Source organism: Capra hircus, chromosome 6 (assembly GCF_001704415.2).
Source record: "Capra hircus breed San Clemente chromosome 6, ASM170441v1, whole genome shotgun sequence".
Taxonomy (NCBI): Eukaryota; Metazoa; Chordata; class Mammalia; order Artiodactyla; family Bovidae; genus Capra; species Capra hircus.
In genome coordinates this window covers 80473183-80493353 of record NC_030813.1, presented here as the reverse complement: position 1 = coordinate 80493353, position 20171 = coordinate 80473183, and the positions used below count along the sequence as shown (strand labels likewise).

Sequence of the window (20171 nt, the reverse complement as noted above, 5' to 3'; positions counted from 1 at the left end):
CCTATCACTTCACGGCAAATTGAAAGCGAACAAGTGGAAGAAGTGACATATTTTCTTGTCTTGGGCTGCAAAAATCACTGCCAATGGTGACTGCAGCCAAGAAATTTAAAAAGACGCTTGCTCCTTGGAAGGAAAGCTATGGCAAACCAAGACAGCATATTAAAAGGCAAAGGCATCACTTTACTGACAAAGTTCTATATAGTCAAAACTATGATTTTTCCAGCAGTCATGTACAGATTTGAGAGTTGGATTAGAAAGAAGGATGAGTGCTGAAGAATTAATGCTTTTGAATTTTGGTGCTGGAGAAGATCCTTGAAAGACCCTTGGACCACAAGGCAATAAAACCAGTCAATCCTAAAGAAAATCAACCCTAAATATTCATTGGCAGGGCTGATGTTGAAGCTGAAACTCTAATACTCTGGGCACCTGATGTGAAGAGCTGGCTCATTGAAAAATACTTTGACACTGGGAAAGACAGAAGGCAAAAGGAGAAGGGGGCCAGCAGCATCAGCAACTTAATGTACATGAATCTTAGCAAACCTCCAGGAGATTGTGAAGTACAGGGGTGCCTGGTGTGTTGCAGTTCATGGGATTGCAAAGGGTGTGACACAACTTAATGACTGAACAACAAATGTGTGATGTTTCCTCTTCTATTTAAAACAGTAAGATTGCAGTAAGACAGGACCACATTAAATTAAAGCTTGCTGCATAGTAAAGGAAACCATCAGAAAAAGATAAGACAACCTGTAAGATGGGAGAAAATTTTGCAAACTACATAGGCAATAGGGAACAATATCCAAAATGTATAAGAAACTCATGTACCTCAATAGCAAAAGAATAAATAACCCAACTTTAAAATACATGAGACTTACATAAACCTTTTTTTTCCAAAGCCATTCAGATGGCCAACAGGTACATGAAATGAATCTTGAAATCACTAGTAATCAGGTAAACGAAAATCAAAACCACAATGAGACATTTTCTCATACCTGTTATAGCATCCATCATCAAAAAGACAAGACAAAAAAAAAAAAAAAAGATAAGACATAATATGTTGGCCAAGATGGCAATAAAGAAGAACCCTTGTGAATTATTTCTTGGTAATGTAAATTGACACAGACACTATGGATAACAGTATGGATACTTCTCAAGAACTTTAAAATAGAACTACTATATAATCCATAGTCAAACTTTTCGGTATATAGCCAAAGGAAGTGAAATCATTATCTCAGAGATATCTGTACTCCCGTTATTTACAAAAGCTGGAATATGGAAATAACTGGTGTCTATCTACAGATGAATGGATAAATATACATATATATACACATATATATGCATTATATATATATATTAAATGAAATATTATTAAGCCTTTAAAAAGAAGGATTTTGTGCCATTTGTAACAACATGGATATAACTAAAGATTATAATGCTAAGTGAGATAAATCAGACAAGCAAGGTAAATATTGCATAGTATCACTTATAGGTTAAAAAAAATAAATTTAACTTGAACTCAGAAACAGAGAATAGAAAAGTGAATGTTGGTGGCTGGGAGTTGGGAGAAATAAAGAGAGATTGTTAACAGAGTATGAATTTTCAGTTATAAGTGGAATAAGGCCAGAGGATCTATTGTAAAGCATGACGACTATAGCTGATATTATTATATGGTATATGGACCTAACAGAAGCAGAAGATATTAAGAAGAGGTGGCAAGAATACACAGAAGAACTCCACAAAAAAGATCTTTATGACCAAGATAATCACGATGGCATGATCACTCACCTAGAGCCAAACTTCCTGGAATGTGAAGTCAAGTGGACCTTAGAAAGCATCACTACGAACAAAGCTAGTGGAGGTGATGGAATTCCAGTTGAGCTATTTCAAATCCTGAAAGATGATGCTGTGAAAGTGCTGCACTCAATATGCCAGCAAATTTGGAAAACTCAGCAGTGGCCACAGGACTAGAAAAGGTCAGTTTTCATTCCAATCCCAAAGAAAGGCAATGCCAAAGAATGCTCAAACTATCACACAATTGCACTCATCTCATACACTAGTAAAGTAATGCTCAAAATTCTCCAAGCCAGGCTTTAGCAATACGTGAACCATGAAATTCCAGAAGTTCAAGCTAGTTTTACAAAATGCAGAGGAACCAGAGATCAAATTGCCAACTTCTGCTGGATCATGGAAAAAGCAAGAGAGTTCCAGAAAAACATCCATTTCTGCTTTATCGACTATGCCAAAGCCTTTGACTGTGTGGATCACAATAAACTGTGGAAAATTCTGAAAGAGATTGGATACCAGACCACATGACCTGCCTCTTGAGAAACCTGTATTCAGTTCAGGAAGTAACAGTTAGAAGTGGACATGGAACAATAGACTGGTTCCAAATAGGAAAAGGAGTACATCGAGGTTGTATATTGTCACCCTGCTTATTTGACTTTTATGCAGAATACATCATGAGAAATGCTGGGCTGGACGAAGCACAAGCTGGCATCAAGATTGCCAGGAGAAATATCAATAACCTCAGACATGCATAAGACACCACCCTTATGGCAGAAAGTGAAGAGGAACTAAAAAGCCTCTTGATGAAAGTGAAAGAGGAGAGTGAAAAAGTTGGCTTAAAGCTCAACATTCAGAAAATGAAGATCTTGACATCTGATCCCATCATTTCATGGGAAATAAATGGGTAAACAGTGTCAGATTTTATCTTTATGGGCTCCAAAATCACTGCAGATGGTGACTGCAGCCATGAAATTAAAAGATGCTTACTCCTTGGAAGAAAAGTTATGACCAACCTAGATAGCATATTGAAAAGGAGAGACATTACTTTGCTAACAAACGTCCATTTAGTCAAGGCTATTGTTTTTCCAGTGGTCATGTATGGATGTGAGAGTTGGACTGTGAAGAAAGCTGAGCACCAAAGAATTGATGTTTTTGAACTGTGGTGTTGGAGAAGACTCTTGAGAGTCCTTTGGACTGCAGGGAGATCCAACCAATCCATTCTGAAGGAGATCAGCCCTGGGATTTATTTGGAAGGAATGATGCTAAATTGAAACTCCAATACTTTGGCCACCTCATGTGAAGAGTTGACTCATTGGAAAAGACTCTGATGCTGGGAGAGATTGGGGGAAGGAGGAAAAGGGGATGACAGAGGATGAGATGACTGGTGGGCATCACCGACTTGATGGACATGAGTTTGAGTGAACTCCGGAAGATGGTGATGGACAGGGAAGCCTGCTGTGCTGCGATTTATGGGTCACAAAGAGTCAGATATGACTGAGCAACTGAACTGAAGTGAACTGAGAACTGAAATTTGCTGACAGTAGAATTTAAATATTCTCACCGAAAACAAAACAAAATGGTAAATATATAAGAAAATGGATGTGTTAGTTAATTCATGGGTGAAATCTTTTAATAACATATATGTATATCAAATCATGTTATACATTTTAAATATCTTATTTAACTTGCCAATTATATGTCAATAAACCAAAAACAAATTTTAAATAAAATATTTTCATAAACATGCATAAACTGTAAATTTTTAAATATTTTATTTTATTATACATATAATTGGAGAAGGAAATGGCAACCCACTCCAGTACTCTTGCCTGGAGAATCCCACAGATGGAAGAGCCTTGTAGGCTACAGTCCTTGGGGTCGCAAAAAGTCAGATATGACTGAATGACTTCACTTCACTTCACTTCACTTCAATAAATTGACTGATGTTCAATCTCTCCATGACTTTAATTTCTTTAGTTATTATAGTAGATGAAAATGACTGTAATAGTCAGCAGAAAAGGATGATTCTAAACAATCAATAGAATAGGTTGGACCAATGGCACTCTGCGATTTTTCAGGTAATGAAGTTGAAAATTTATGGTTTATAAAATGATTTTGGTTTGAAAAAACATTTGAATATTGGTGTCATTAGATTAGAAATAGTGTTTGGCTTAATCCATATAGCATTCAGTACTGGATGTTTAAAGTTATGATTACTGTCAGACACCCATGTAGATGTGTTAAATATTCAGTTGTATATGTAAGTTTGCAGCTATGAACCAAGATACTATGGGAGATATACACCTGAGGTTTATGAAAATATATGGCATTAAAAGCTATGAGAATATATTAGACCAGCTTTCTTAATAAAAACATGTCTTATCTTTATCCAGGATGTAAAATAATGTGATGTAATGAAGGTGTTTAAGCTTCATGATTCTTTAATCATCAAACATTTTTCAGATTTTCAGGCACATTAAATAATGAATTTTTCATTGTTCTAAGATGAGATAAACTATTAATTTGTTTAATTGTTGAAGATAAATTGGTCCATGAACATGCAATACACACAGTGAAATTTGAAAAGTAATGTGATTACTTTCAGTGGCCAGCACTCTACAGTAGTATTTATGAGTAGCATTTATAGTGAGTCAATGATGCAGAAAAAATTTTGCACCTATCTCTGTGGTTTGATGTCAAACAATTAATTACAAATATGAACTTTCTAAAGATATTTCCTCCCTAATTATTTTTGCTTGAAACTCATTTCACATTCTTTATATTTTTTAAAATGTAGTATAAATCTTGTGTAGTTGTTAAGATATTTATGAGAATCACTGTAAAATGTGAAGTAACCTTTGATGTTTTGGAAACATCTATCTATCTATCAATCAAGGTTATAAGACATGAAGTCCTTCCACACCAATATGTTTAATCTAGTTATCTAAAAGACAGTCCCATCAAGTTTCTGAATGTATATAGAGCAATTTTCAGTCCAGACTAACCAATGACTCCAAATAACCAATGATGGACAGTAACAAAGATTTCATTCTCACTCATAGCATGCCAACGTGAATGAGCTATGACTGTGCTCTTAACTTTCCGTTCCACAAAACCAGGTTGATGAAGCAAACTTGTTACCATTATTTCCAAGTAGAGTGAACAGAGATGGGGTGTCTTAGTTTTAATTGCTGTAAAGGTGACATAGATGGGGTGATTTCTAATGTTTGAAATTGACACGGTCCAGTTCTTCCACAGTCCATTGTCCAAAGCAAGTCAAAGAGCCAAATCCAACACAACAAACATCACTTTCTAAAGAAGTGGAAATGAAGAATACAACAAATATTTGCTAAACATAACTAATTTGCCAAAGATTTTCATTTCCCAAGAATCATTTAAATTATTCCTCTCTTGAAATGACAATAAATATAATATATTTTAGGAATAAAAGTATTCAAATTGGATAGATTTATATATCTGATGCTTAAAGAGGTAGATGAACTCCTATGTTTTCAGAAATTAGGTTACCTGTAACGACTCATTTTCCAAGAGATACTATTAATCTTAAAATGAGGATTTCCTTGAATCTCAAAGGAATAAATCTCACATTTTAAGACTTTATGCATTATACATTTTTGGTTTTATTTTTGTTATTGCTTTTGATATTGTGTTGCTTTAGCTTTTGCTGAAATTTAGTTTTATTGTCTTGTGCAGCTTTCAAAAGCAAATACTAAGTATCTTAAATATTGAGGTTAAATATTTATGTGAGTCAAGAATATTTTCAGATTTATTATAAAAAAAGATAGCATATTTCACAGTGGTATCATATTACATAAATTTTTTTGTATATAAAATTTGACAGCAGAGTGTATTTTTAAAATTTAATCTACATGTCTCTTTAACATCATCAGTAGAGAAAAAGCAAAATATATATATATATATATACACACACACAACAGAATTAATATCTCAGTTGATTTACAAACCTGATATAAACATTAAAAGTAAACATCACTCTTCTGAATGTTTGTAGCCTATACAATGAAATAAATGAGCTATGTATTTCTTTTCCTTGTCCTCCTTACATGATTAATGTTTTTAATAGCTCTTTAACACTTGAGAGCAAATACTCTAAAACTTAGCAACACAAAAGCCATTTATTTACCTCATTATTCTGTTTGGGAATTCAGCATACAGTTGTTCAACAGTTTTGATGATGTCTGCTGGGTTGGCAAAGACTTCCAGCTTGCTGCCAAGTAGCTAGGTGACTGATCTTAGAGTGAGCTCTAGGAAAAGGTGCAACAGGGCCATGTGTCTGTCATCACTGGGGAAGTTAACTTAGGTTCTGTTACAAGGTGCTGTTCAGGGTGTTCGCAAAAAGAATGGAAAAATACATGGCCTCTTGAATCTTAGCTTCATGACTAGCAGTCTCACTTTCAAAACATGCTTTTAGTTAAAGCAAATAGCAAGGCTAGCTTAAATTTAACATTGAGGGCAATAATTCTACTTCTTGGTGGGAGGACTTGCAAAATATTGTGACTGTTTTTATCACAGCACAATAGTAGAGAATAATGAGTACTTTTATTACCAATAAATAGCATATATTGTCACCCCGTTTATTTAACTTATATGCAGAGTACATCATGAGAAACACTGGCCTGGAAGAAGCACAAGCTGGAATCAAGATGGCCAGGAGGAATATCAGTAACCTCATATATACAGTAGACACCACCCTTATGGCAGAAACTGAAGGAGAACTAAAGAGCCTTTGGTTGAAAGTGAAAGAGGAGAGTAAAAATGTGGGCTTAAAGCTCAACATTCAGAAAGCTAAGATCATGGCATCCAGTCCCATCAGTTCATGCGAAATAGATGGGGAAACAGTGGAAACAGTGACTAATTTATATTTTGGGGCTCCAAAATCACTGCAGGTGGTGATTGCAGCCATGAAATTAAAAGACACTTACTCCTTGGAAGGACAGTTATGATCAACCTGTATAGCATATTCAAAAGCAGAGACATTACTTTGCCAGCAAAGATCTGTCTAGTCAAGGCTATGGTTTTTACAGTGGTTATGTATGGATGTGAGAGTGGAAGAAAGATGAGTGTTGTGAAGAAAGATGAGCATTGAAGAATTGTTGCTTTTGAACTGTGGTGTTGGAGAAGACTCTTGAGAGTCCCTTGGACTCTCAGTCCATCCTAAAGGAGATCAGTCCTGGGTGTTCATTGGAAGGACTGATGCTGAAGCTGAAACTCTAATATTTTGTCCACCTCATGCAAAGAGTTGACTCATTGGAAAAGACTCTGATGCTGGGAGGGATTGGGGGCAGGAAGAGAAGGGAAAGACAGAGGATAAGATGGCTGGATGGCATCACTAACTCGATGGACATGAGTTTGGGTAAACTCCGGGAGTTGGCGATAGACAGGGAGACCTGGCCTGCTGAGATTCATGGAGTTGCACAGAGTCAGACACGACTGAGTGACTGAACTGAACTGATACATACAAACAATGCAGATTGATAGATACGTCTAATGCTGAACTCATTATTGCTTATCACTTCCATTGGTATTTTCACTATATTTCAGCCTTTATTCAACATATATTTCATGGCAATACTTATTGAAGTATTCATAAACATCATCTTTTCCTTTTACATCTAAAGGCTAAGCAGCTTTGGTAAATGTCTTTGTCATTGTCACTGCAAATCAACAACTGATAACCAATTATATTTTAATCAACATTTTTTCAATAGACTATAAATCCTTATCCTTTCCTGCTGGCTCAGAAGATAAAGAATCTGCCTGCAATGTGGAATAGCTGGGTTCGATCCCTTGGTTGGCAAGTTCCCATGGAAGAGAGCATGGCAACCCACTCCAATATTCTTGCCTGGAGAATCCTCATGGACAGAGGAGCCGGGCAGGAGCCAGTTCATGGGGTCACAAAGAGTCAGACAAGACTGAGTAACTAAGCTCATAAATCCTTACTTTTTCCAAGAATTTTATTCTGATATTTATTAGGCAATTATATCACTTAAATGTGGCCCTGAAACATTTCAGATTGTAATAAAGACAACTCAAACTAGATTTAAAATATACCATATGGGCATTTTATTTCCCCTTTAATTTTATCTGAATTTACATTTTTATGAACTGTAGCTCATTTCAGTTCATTTTAGTTGCTCGGTTGTGTCCGACATTTTGTGGCCCCATGAACCGCAGCATGCCAGGCCTCCCTGTCCATCATCAACTCCTGGAGTTTACCCAAATCCATGTCCATTGAGTCAGTGACGCCATCCAACCATCTCATCCTCTGTCATCCCCTTCTCCTCCTGCCTTCAACCTTTCCCAGCATCAGGGTCTTTTATATTTTTTAGTTTTTTTTTAATTATTTTTTTTAATTTTACTTTATTTTACTTTACAATACTGTATTGGTTTTTCCATACATCAACATGAATCTGCCACAGATGCACATGAGTTCCCAATCCTGAACACCCCTCCCACCTCCCTCCCCATACCATCTCTCACCAATACAGGGTCTTTTTAAATGAGTCAGCTCTTTGCACCAGGGGGCCAAAGTATTGGAGTTTCAGCCTCAACATCAGTCCTTCCAATGAACACCCAGGACTGATCTCACTTAGGATGGACTGGTTGGACCTCCTTGCTGTCCAAGGGACTCTCAAGAGTTTTCTCCAACATGACAATTCAAAAGCATTAATTCTTCTGTGTATTGATGTAGAATTTTTGTATTTATGGAACAATAATCTTTGTAAAAGAAATAAATATAAATTAATTTGGATAATGCATATATATATATATATATAGTTTCTTCCCAATGATTATGAGGCTGAATAATTAATCAATAAGTAAAAGAATATCAATCATTTGCTAAAGGTTTTCTTCATATAATTAACTTTCATTAATGATATGTGTTGATTATTTGGAAAGGAACAAAATTGTCATTCGATCATAAGATTTTATAAGATTTTTAAAATGATTACTTATTTTTCTCATAGGTGATACTATTTTATTTGAAAGAGTCCTCCAATATGTATGGAGAAGCCACTTTATTTAAAAAAGATTTGGGCTTCCTTATTTCAATAATACAGTGATAAGTGCAAACTTCCCTGAGTGCAAGGATTATTTTGACTTCACAAGCTTGCAATAGGAAAGCATAATCAACGTCATCAAAGAAATAATCATAAACATTAATTTCATAAATATGCTTATAATTCTTTGATCTTTATGGTCTCCTTTAGTGCTAAATATTCTAACTTAGGTAATAAAACATATATTCTAAAAAAATATTCCAGAAAGGTTATTCACCGTGGAAAACATTGTGGTCTTAAAATCCAGCACATTATTTTCTAATTTAATAAAAAGAAACACTTCTTTTTATTTATTTATTTTGTATTTTCAGTTCAGTTCAGTCACTCAGTTGTGTCCGACTCTTTGCAACCCAATGAAATGCAGCACACAAGGCCTCCCTGTCCATCACCAACTCCCAGAGTCCACCCAAACCCATGTCCATCGAGTCTATGATGCCATCCAATTGTCTCATCCTCTGTCTTCCCCTTCTCTTGCCCTCAATCTTTGCCAGTATCAGGATCTTTTCATATAAGTCTTGGCAGCAAGTGGCTAAATATTGGGGTTTCAGCTTCAACATCAGTCCTTCCAATGAACACCCAGGACTGATCTCCTTTAGGATGGACTGGTTGGATGTCCTTTCAGTCCAAGGGACTCTCAGGAGTCTTCTCCAACACCACAAGCCAAAAGCATCAATTCTTCGGCAGTCAATTTCCTTTATAGTCCAACTCTCACATCCATACATGACCACTGGGAAAACCATAGCCTTGACGATGGACCTTTGCTGGCAAACTAATGTCTCTGCTTTTCAATATGCTGTCTAGGTTGTTCATAACTTTCCTTCCAAGGAGTAAATGTCTTTTAATTTCGTGGCTGCAATCATTACCTGTAGTGATTTTGGAGCCCCCCAATATAAAGTCAGCCACTGTTTTCACTGTTTCCCCATCTATTTGCCATGAAGTGATAAGATTGTATGCCATGATCTTAGTTTTCTAAATGTTGAGCTTTAAACCAACTTTTTCAGTCTCCCCTTTCACTTTCATCAAGAGGCTCCTTAGTTCTTCTTCACTTTCTGCCATAAGTGTGTCATCATCTGCATATTTGAGGTTATCGATATTTCTCCTGGCAATCTTGATTCCAGTTTGTGCTTCTTCCAGGCCAGCGTTTCTCATGATGTACTCTGCATATAAGTTCACTAAGTAGGGTGACAATATACAGCCTTGATGTACTCCTTTTCCTGTTTGGAACCAGGCTGTTGTTCCATGTCCAGTTCTAACTGTTGCTCCCTGACCTGTGTACATCTTCTCAAGAGGCAGGTCAGGTGGTCTGGTATTCCCATCTCTTTTAGAATTTTCCACAGTTTATTGTGATCCACATAGTCAAAGGCTTTGGCATAGCCAATAAAGCAGAAATGGATGTTTTTTTCTGGAACTCTCTTGCTTTTCCAATGATCCAGCGGATGTTGGTATATTGATCTGTGGTTCCTCTGCCTTTTCTAGAACCAGCTTGAACATCTGGAATTTTACACTTCACGTATTGCTGAAGCCTGGCTTGGAGAATTTTGAGCATTGCTTTACTAGCGTGTGAGATGTGTGCAATTGTGCAGTAGTTTGAGCGTTCTTTGGGATTGCTTTTCTTTCGGGTTGGAATTAACACTGACGTTTTCCAATCCTGTGGCCACTGCTGAGTTGGGCATCAAACTCTATCTGCAATTTTACATCTTGTTTCATATTTTCCATATGTTAGAAATATCTAGCTATAAGGCAGAAAATAATGTAAAGAAATAGCCGCTTGTTAAGTACATAATGTATAAAGACTATTATTTTCATATTAAATGAAATGAAATGGCTTGATAATAGACAGTATAAATGGATATTTTAGTCACTAAAGTGTATTTAATTATATTGAAGGATTACAAAAATTAAATGTTAGTTTTGGAGTGGTTATTGACACTCTATTTATGTCTACAATGTTATAATCATATAATAGTTATGTAGAATAAAATCAGATACTCAGAGTTATATTTTCAACCATACTTTTCTTTCTACTCTTATATTTACAATACTTATATATATATACATGTAATGAGAAAATAATTAACATTTAGGCTATAATTCTAGGTAAAATGTATATTTACACATAGTTTACTGGTTCAGTTCAATTCAGTGCAGTTGCTCAGTAGTGTCCGACTCTTTGCAACCCCATGAATTGCAGCACGCCAGGCCTCCCTGTCCATTACCAACTCCTGGAGTTCACGCAAACTCATATCCATCTAGTCAGTGATGCCATCCAGCCATCTCGTCCTCTGTCATCCCCTTCTCCTCCTGCCCCCAATCCCTCCCAGCATCAGAGATTTTTCCAATGAGTCAACACTTCGCATGAGGTGGCCAAATTACTGGAGCTTCAGCTTTGGCATCATTCCTCCCAAAGAAATCCCAGGGCTAATCTCATTCAGAATGGACTGGTTGGATCTCCTTGCAGTCCAAGGGACTCCCAAGAGTCTTCTCTAACACCATAGTTCGAAAGCATCAATTCTTCGGCGCTTAACCTTCTTCACAGTCCAACTCTCACATCCATACATGACCACAGGAAAAACCATACCCTTGACTAGATGGACCTTAGTTGGCAAACTAATATCTCTGCTTTTGAATATGCTATCTAGATTGGTCATAATTTTTCTTTCAAGGAATAAGCGTCTTTTAATTTCATGGCTTCAGTCACCATCTGCAGTGATTTTGGAGCCCCAAAATATAAAGTCTGACACTGTTTCCACTGTTTTCCCATCTATTTCCCATGAAGTGATGGGACCGGATGCCATGATCTTCATTTTCTGAATATTGAGCTGTAGGCTAACTTTTTCACTCTCCTCTTTCACTTTCATCAGGAAGCGTTTTAGTTCTTCTTCACTTACTGCCATAAGGGTAGGGCCATCTACATATCTGAGTTTATTGATATTTCTCCCGGCAGTCTTGATTCCAGCTTGTGTTTCTTCCAATCCAGCGTTTCTCATGATATACTCTGCATATAAGTTAACTAAGCAGGGTTACAATATACAACCTTGATGCACTCCTTTTCCTATTTGGAACCAGTCTATTGTTCCATGTCCAGTTTCTACTGTTGCTTCCTGACTTGCATTCAGATTTCTTAAGAGGCAGGTCAGGTGGTCTGGTATTCCCATCTCTTTCAGAATTTTCCAGTTTATTGTGTTCCACACAGTCAAATGCTTTGGCATAGTAGCCAAATATTTATTTAAAAGAAAATTATTCAGAAGGATATATTTTTGAAACTTTCCATGGTGAAAATTTTAATAATTTATATATTTATGCTTATTTTTATTTTTTAATAAATAATTGACAAAATGTGCTATTGTAACATATAAAGAACCATTTGCTATTATAATAAGATCTGAAATACATGGAAGTGTACTTTTTTTTTTTGACTGTGGAAAACCTTTTTAAAAATAACCCACTATAGTATATAAAGAGCTTTCCTGGTGGCTCAGATGGTAAAAGAATTGCTACTTTCAAATTTCAAAAGGTAGTAATACTGAAAAAGTAATTATTTTGTGAAATACTGCAGTATCTTCATAAGGGGGGTATTCAAGCAAACCCTAAATTGTACTTTAATGTGAAAATATTTTTCTAAGTTCATCAACCTAAATGTTGAAAACATAATGATGACACAAAACTGAATTATGATTAGTTGAAATTTAAGGATAAACTTTTGGTTCAACTAATAAACATCAATTAGCTTGTGTACCTAATATTTTAAGATTAAGTCTCTCCAATTATAAAGAAAGATTAATGAGAATTTTAAGATTTCAGATGACAGAATATTTTTTCTCCCAACAGCACAATTAATTGTGATTTACCAAAATGAATGAATTATTACAGGTAGCTGCTCCCTGTTGTTTAAACTGGCTAAAAGTAGAAATTATTATGAAAAAATTTCTTAATGAATCTACAGAGACATTTATTTAGTAATCAGAAAGTCTTATATGCTCTATTAATGATCATATTTTCCTCTTCTTGTGCTGAGTGCAACTAAAGTACTAAAAGAGTTGACCAAGCACAAGCTTGTGGCTAATTGAGCAACACTTACTGTCTGAATCATTTCATGTTTAATCATATATTTTTTCTGCTGTATTTGACTAAAATTGTTCTAGAAAAGGGCAGTTCTCAAAGATTTATTCAAAGTCAGCAGCTTTTTTTTTTAACAAGTGAAATTTAAATGTAATTTAATAAAAATATTAAATTGAAAACTTTTAGAAAAGCTTATAATAATAACCCAGTTTCCACAAGTAGATTTTTTTCACGGTAGCATACTTTTAGTCTTGGAAGTCTATAAATTCAGGGGGGAAAATGTGTATATGCCAAGTTAGAAGATCGAGATTTACTGTATGCTGGTTTGAAAAACAAAACATACATCTTTTCCACAGTAACTACTTGTGAAAGATTTTTCATATCAAATCAAGGGGCTTCTGTTTCCATGCAAATTTCTGCTCATAGCTTTATTTTTCACTTCAGCAAAAGTAACCTAACACTTTATTATATGCTATATGGTATGCTACGCGTTGAAACACAAACTACAATACACCAGATAATTGTCTTCAAGAATTTCATAGACTGTTAGAACCACTGGCATGTATACACAAGATTCAGTTCAGTTCATTTCAGTAGTTCACTCATATCTGATTCTTTGCGATTCCATGGACTGCAGTGCATCAGGCTTCTCTGTCCGTCACCAACACCTGGAACTAACTCAAACTCATGTCCATTGAGTCAGTGATGCCAACCAACTATCTCATCCTCTCTCATCCTCTTCTTGTCCTGTCTTCAATCTTTCCCAGAATCAGGGTATTTTCTAATCAGTCAGTTCTTCACATCAAGTGGCCAAAATATTGGAGTTTCAGCTTTAGTATCAGTCATTCCAATGAATATTCAGGACTGATTTCCTTTAGTATGTACTGGTTGGATCTCTTTACAGTCCAAGTGACTCTCAATAATCTTCTCCAACACCACACTTCAAAAGCACCGAATTCTTCGGTGCCCAGCTTTCTTTGTAGTCTAACTCTCACATCCATACGTGAATATTGGAAAAAACCATAGCCTTGGCCGGACAGACCTTTTTTGGCAAAGTAATGTCTCTGCTTTTTGCTATGCTGTCTAGGTTGGTCATAATTTTTCTTCCAAGGAGTATGCGTCATTTAATTTCATAGCTGCAGTCACCATCTGTAGTGATTTTGGAGCCCCCCAAAATAAAACCTGTCACTGTTTCTGTTGTTTCCCCATCTATTTGCCATGAAGTGATGGGACTGGATGCCATGATCTTAATTTTCTAAATATTGAGTTTTAAGCCAGCTTTTTCACTCTCCTCTTTCATTTTCATCAAGAGGCTCGCTAGCGTTTTTTTTTTTTTTTCTCTGTTTTCTACCATAAATTTGGTGTCATCTACAAATCTGCGGTTATTGATATTTCTCCTGGCAAACTTGATTCCAGCTTGTTCTTCATCTAGTCCAGCATTTCTCATGATGTACTCTGCATATTAGTTAAATAAGAAGGGTGACATTATATAGCCTTGATGTACTCCTTTTCCTATTTGGGACCAGTCTGTTGTTCCATGTGCAATTCTAACTGTTGCTTCTTGACCTGCATACAAATTTCTCAGGAGGCAAGTGGTCTAGTATTCTCATCTCTTTTAGAATTTTCCACATTTTGGGGGGATCCACACAGTCAAGATCATGTGCCCTCAAATAGCGGGAGCTGAGCCCACAGTGAACCCTAACTGAAGAGTTGTTAATCGTGAAAATTATCACTATATTATATATTATTATGTTTTTAAATATATGGCTCTTGAAAAGACTGAAGAAAGGATATCTGTTACTCTAGAGAATAGTACGTGAATCTTAGGCGTCTTTGTCAGAGGCCACAACATATAATGGTGAATTAAAAGATGCTTACTCCTTGGAAGAAAAGTTATAACGAATCTAGATACCATATTGAAAAGCAGGGACATTACTTTGCCAGCAAAGGTCCATCTAGTCAAGGCTATGGTTTTTCCAGTGGTCGTGTATGGATGTGAGAGTTGGACTGTAAAGAAAGCTGAGTGCCGAATAATTGATGCTTTTGAAGAAGACTCTTGAAGAGTCCCTTGGACTGCAAGGGATGCTTTTGAAGAAGACTTTTGAAGACTCTTGAAGAGTCCCTTGGAGTGCAAGACTCTTGAAGAGTTCCTTGGACTGCAAGGAGATCCAACCAATCCATTCTGAAGGAGATCAGCCCTGGGTGTCCTTGGAAGGAATGATGCTAAAGCTGAAACTCCAGTACTTTGGCCACCTCATGTGAAGAGTTGACTCATTGCAAAAGACTCTGATGCTGGGAGGGATTGGGGGCAGGAGGAGAAGGGGACGACAGAGGATGAGATGGCTGGATGGCCTCACTGGCTCGATGGACGTGAGTCTGAGTGAACTCCAGGAGTTGGTGATGGACAATGAGGCCTGGCGTGCTGCAATTCATGGGGTCGCAAAGAGTTGGAGACAACTGAGCGACTGAACTGAACTGAACTGACTGATAATTATTAAATAACAATGAAATAATGAAGTGGATATTACTAAAACAAACCATCACCTTTAAAAATTATAATTCAAATGTCAAAGTTTAATAATCAAAATTAAAATATGTTTTGTTTAAGCATACAAATACGTATTATCGTCTCTAAAATTTTCAAATATTTTCCTACATTTAGAAAAGACAATGATACACTAACAGAATCATTTAGGTTTCTTTTGTAATTTAAAGCATAGCACAAATGGAAAAGATATCATCCTTCAGTCCTTGAAACTTTCTGGTTTAGTAGACTATAAACATAGAAGAAATAAGAAATAATTCTGAATGTTTTGTCACACTTGGTTACAGGAGGGAATGAAATATAGTAAAATAATGTACTCTTTGTTATGCTTTTTCTATATAACACAATTAAGTATAATAATTTCAATAACAACTGCCTAGAATATTAATATTATTACGTACCATCCTTTTGGACACTTAAAAAAAATTATCCTCCCAAAATAGCCATAAGAAGATTTTAATATAGCAAAAACTAAAATAAACCATGCACACAATATTCTATATTTGTTTAGAGAAAGGAAATATATTTGACTTGCATTAATATGAAAATATCTTTGACATAGTCCTTGAAGGATTGTTGGGTTTTTCACAAGCCAATGAGAAATCAGAAGCAGAGGGGAATTTCAGTTTGCAAGCTGGCTAGGGACTGAATCAGAAAGTCAGAAAGTACTGTAATGGTTTAGGGTGTTTTGATAAAACCCTTATCCTGATGAATTTTCCTATTTAGATGAAGAAACATTTTCCCTTATTCTCTTTTCTAGCATTTTTGTTGTTATTGTTTAGTTGCTAGGTCGTGTCCAACTCTTTGTGACTGTGGCACACCAGACTTCCCTGTCCTTCACTATCTGAGTTTGCTAAAGTTCTAGTCCATTGAGTTGGCAATGCTAACTAATTATTTTATATTCTGCCACACTTTTCTCCTTTTCTGCTGTTGCCATTTTCTACTCCAAAGGTTCTTCCTGACCCAGGGATAGAGCCTGTGTCTCTTGTATCTCCTGCATTGGCAGGTGGATTCTTTATTACTGTGCCACCTAACATTGGAAAGGTTTAATTTCTGTAGATTAGGACCAAATAATAATGGAGATATATATATATATGTTATATATATAACTGATTTTGGTTGGTCCTATGGCATCTTTGGGTGAAAATTTTAAAAACATAACTATGAAGCTTTGAATATTTTTATTTTTTACATGATATTCTGAAGTAAACATTTCCCTCTTTCGTTTGTGCAAATAAATTTTATATCCCTGGATCCCTCTGATAACTATTTTACTTTATTTCTTTTGAATTCATTCATAATTTGAATTGATAATTCCATCAATTTGGAAATCCGAAACTGAATATCACAGGCAGAGAAAATTAATAAAAATAAATTTTGAAATAAGAATTTGGATGACCTCATAATTACATTATTGCTGTAATATATAAATACAAAACTTTTGCAAAAGCCTTAAAGAGGCAGTGTTTCAAAATCATCAGAGAGGTAGTGACTAGAGAGCTAAACAAAAGATCTAGACATTTTGTACTTATTTTATATTTTAAACATATTAAACACATGTTTTCTTATTAAAGGAATATGAAGCAAACAAATGAATACTTTTTCTTAATCATTCTCTCCATTTTTCAGGTGACACAAAAATCTACCATTCATGATGTCAAGCAGAAATTTCACAAAGCATGTAAGTTTTATATACAATTTTGAATTTATATTATAGTGTTTTTCTCAAATTGGTTCAGATTTACCTATAAGAATAAGTTCAATATTATGATGGAAAGATTATGTGGAAATCATATTTTTACATGGAACTCAGAAATAATACTATGCTAAATACCCCTTCATAGTGAACATTTTCATATCTACCTCTTTAATTCACACTTTAATCTTCAAAACTCAGTTTTATTTGAACCTTTCCATTCTAACAGGAAACATCCTTTATGTGAAAGTCATTAATCAATATAAGGTATTTCTTTATATTTAAGCAAATATAGAGCATTTTTTAATTTCATGTATTTATACTGATTAAATATCTATCACATAGGAATACTTATAATTGCATTTGTTATTTAATTTTATTAATAGCTAGATTTTCCTCATTAATAGATATCCTATTATTATTTATAGAGAAATATATATATATATGAAATTTGTTTAATTTTTATTTTTCAACTTTTTGATTAGTTTACTTATAATTGTCAGCATAGTGATGATGCCTATAATTACCAGTTAACAATTTTTAATAAACTTCATTTTTAGGGCATTTTTAGATTCACAATAGATTGTTCAGAAAATACACAGAGTTCCACTATAACCCTATCCCACACACATGGACAACATGCTGCCTCAGTCCCAGTCATGTTTGACTTTTGGGGATCCCATGGGCTCCTCTCTTTGTGGGATTTTTCCTGGCAAGAATACTGGAGTGGGGTCATTCCTCCTCCAGGGGATCATCCTGACTCAGTGATCAAACCCTCGTTTGTGCTGAGCAAACACAGAAGACCATGGGCAGCATTCTCCACCACAGCATTCAAAAGAGTACATTTGTTATACTACCTGAGCCTACAATGACACATCATTATTGCCCTAAGTGTGTAGTTACAATCTTTACATTAGAATTCATTTTCGGTGTTGCACATTCTATAGATTTTGAAGAGGAGCATTTTCAATACTTCCAGATTTATTTCAGCAATGCTTCTTTTCAGAAAATACTTAAAGCTCATAATTTAATATATCAATTAAAAAATACTTGAGTAAACTAGGAAAATTGCTTCATTATTTTCTTTCAGAAAAGATGCAGAATATTTGCTAAATACTTTTTGTGTATATGACATTATCATAGGCATAATGAATAAATGAAAACAGAAAATTTCTCATTAGCCCTAAAAAATTTTCTCATGAAGAAGATTCCATATATAATAAATATATATAAATATATATCACATATTATATTATATTAATAGTATTGCATTATATTTTATTTTATATAAATATATGCACTATAATATATATACTATATGTATATTATATATATAAAGATATATCTTGTTGATATTTCTCCTAGTAATCTTGATTCCAACTTGTGATTCATCCACCCTGGCATTTGCATGATGTACTCTGCACATATGTTAAACAAACAGGGTGACAGTATACTTGTCACCTTTACATACTCCTTTCCCAGTTTGGAACTCCATTATTCCATGTTCAGTTTTAACTGTTGCTTCTTGACAGGCATACAGGTTTCTCAGAAAACAGGTAAGGTGGTCTGGTATTCCCATCTCTTTAAGAACTTTCCACAGTTTGTTGCTATCCACATAGTCAAAGGCTTTAGTGTAGTCAGTGAAGAAGAATTAAGTATTTTCCTGGAATCATTACAAAATTTCTCTATGATCCAACAAATGTTGGCAATTTGATCTCAGGTTCCTCTGCTTTTTCTAAATATGGATTATATATCTTGAAGCTCTCTGTTCATGTACTGTTGAAACCTCACATACAGGATTTTGAGCATAACCTCAGTAGCATGTGAAATAAACACAACTGTACTGTAGTTTGAACATTCTTTGACACTATGCTTCTTTGGGATTGGAATAAAAACTGACATTTTACAGTCCTGTGACCACTGCTGAGTTTTCTAAATTTGCTGACATATTGAGTGCAACACTTTAACAAGAACTCTTCTTTTAGTATTTTAAATAGCTCAGATGGAATTCCATCACCAAAACTGGATTTGTATGTAATCAATTCAGTTCAGTTCAGTTCAGTTCACTCAGCCGTGTCCAACTCTTTCCAATCCCATGAACTGCAGCACCCCAGGCCTCTGTGTCCATCAACAACTCCCGGAGTTTACTCAAACTCATGTCCATTGAGTCAGTGATTGCCATCCAGCTCATCCGGTGTTGTCCCCTTCTCCTCCTGCCTTCAATCTTTCCCAGCATCAGGGTCTTTTCAAATGAGTTGGTTCTTCTCATAAGGTGGCCAAAATATTGGAGTTTTAGCTTCAGCATCAGTCCTTCCAATGAATATTCAGGACCAATCTCCTTTAGTATGGACTGCTTTGATCTCCTTGCAAGGAGAGTCCAAAGGACTCTCAAGAGTCTTCCCCAACCCCACAGTTCAAAAGCATCAATCCTTAGGTGCTCAGCTTTCTTTATAGTCCAACTCTCACATCCATGCATGACTACTGGAAAAACCATAGCTTTGACTAGATGGACCTTTGTTGGTGAAGCAATGTCTCTCTGCTTTTTAACATGCTGTCTGCTGCTGCTAAGTCGCTCCAGTTGTGTCCGACTCTGCGCGACCCCATAGACAGCAGCCCATCAGGCTCCCCCGCCGGGGAGATTCTCCAGGCAAGAACACTGGAGTGGGTTGCCATTTCCTTCTCCAATGCATAAAAGTGAAAAGTGAAAGTGTGGTCGCTCAGTCGTGTCCGACTCTTTGCGACCCCATGGACTGCAGCCTACCAGGCTCCTCTGCCCATGGGATTTTCCAGGCAAGAGTGCTGGAGTGGGTTGCCATTGCTAGGTTGGTCATAACTTTCCTTCCAAGAAGTAAGCATCTTTTAATTTCATGGCTGCAGTCACCATCTGCAGTGATTTTGGAGCCCCCAAAATAAAGTCTGTCACTGTTTCATGTTTCCCCTTCTATTTGCTATGAAGTGATGGGACTAGAGGCATGGTCTTAGTTTT

At 35.7% G+C, this 20171-nt stretch overlaps 1 protein-coding gene across 1 annotated transcript in view; it reads left to right on the top strand.

The window, feature by feature from the left end:
- TECRL (trans-2,3-enoyl-CoA reductase-like) overlaps positions 1–20171 on the top strand; it is a 146436-nt gene that overhangs the window by 37047 nt on the left and 89218 nt on the right. Inside the window, exon 2 of the mRNA XM_005681648.2 lies at positions 17119–17170. Within this exon, the coding sequence (XP_005681705.2) occupies positions 17119–17170 (52 nt within the window). The remainder of the gene's footprint in view (positions 1–17118; positions 17171–20171) is intronic.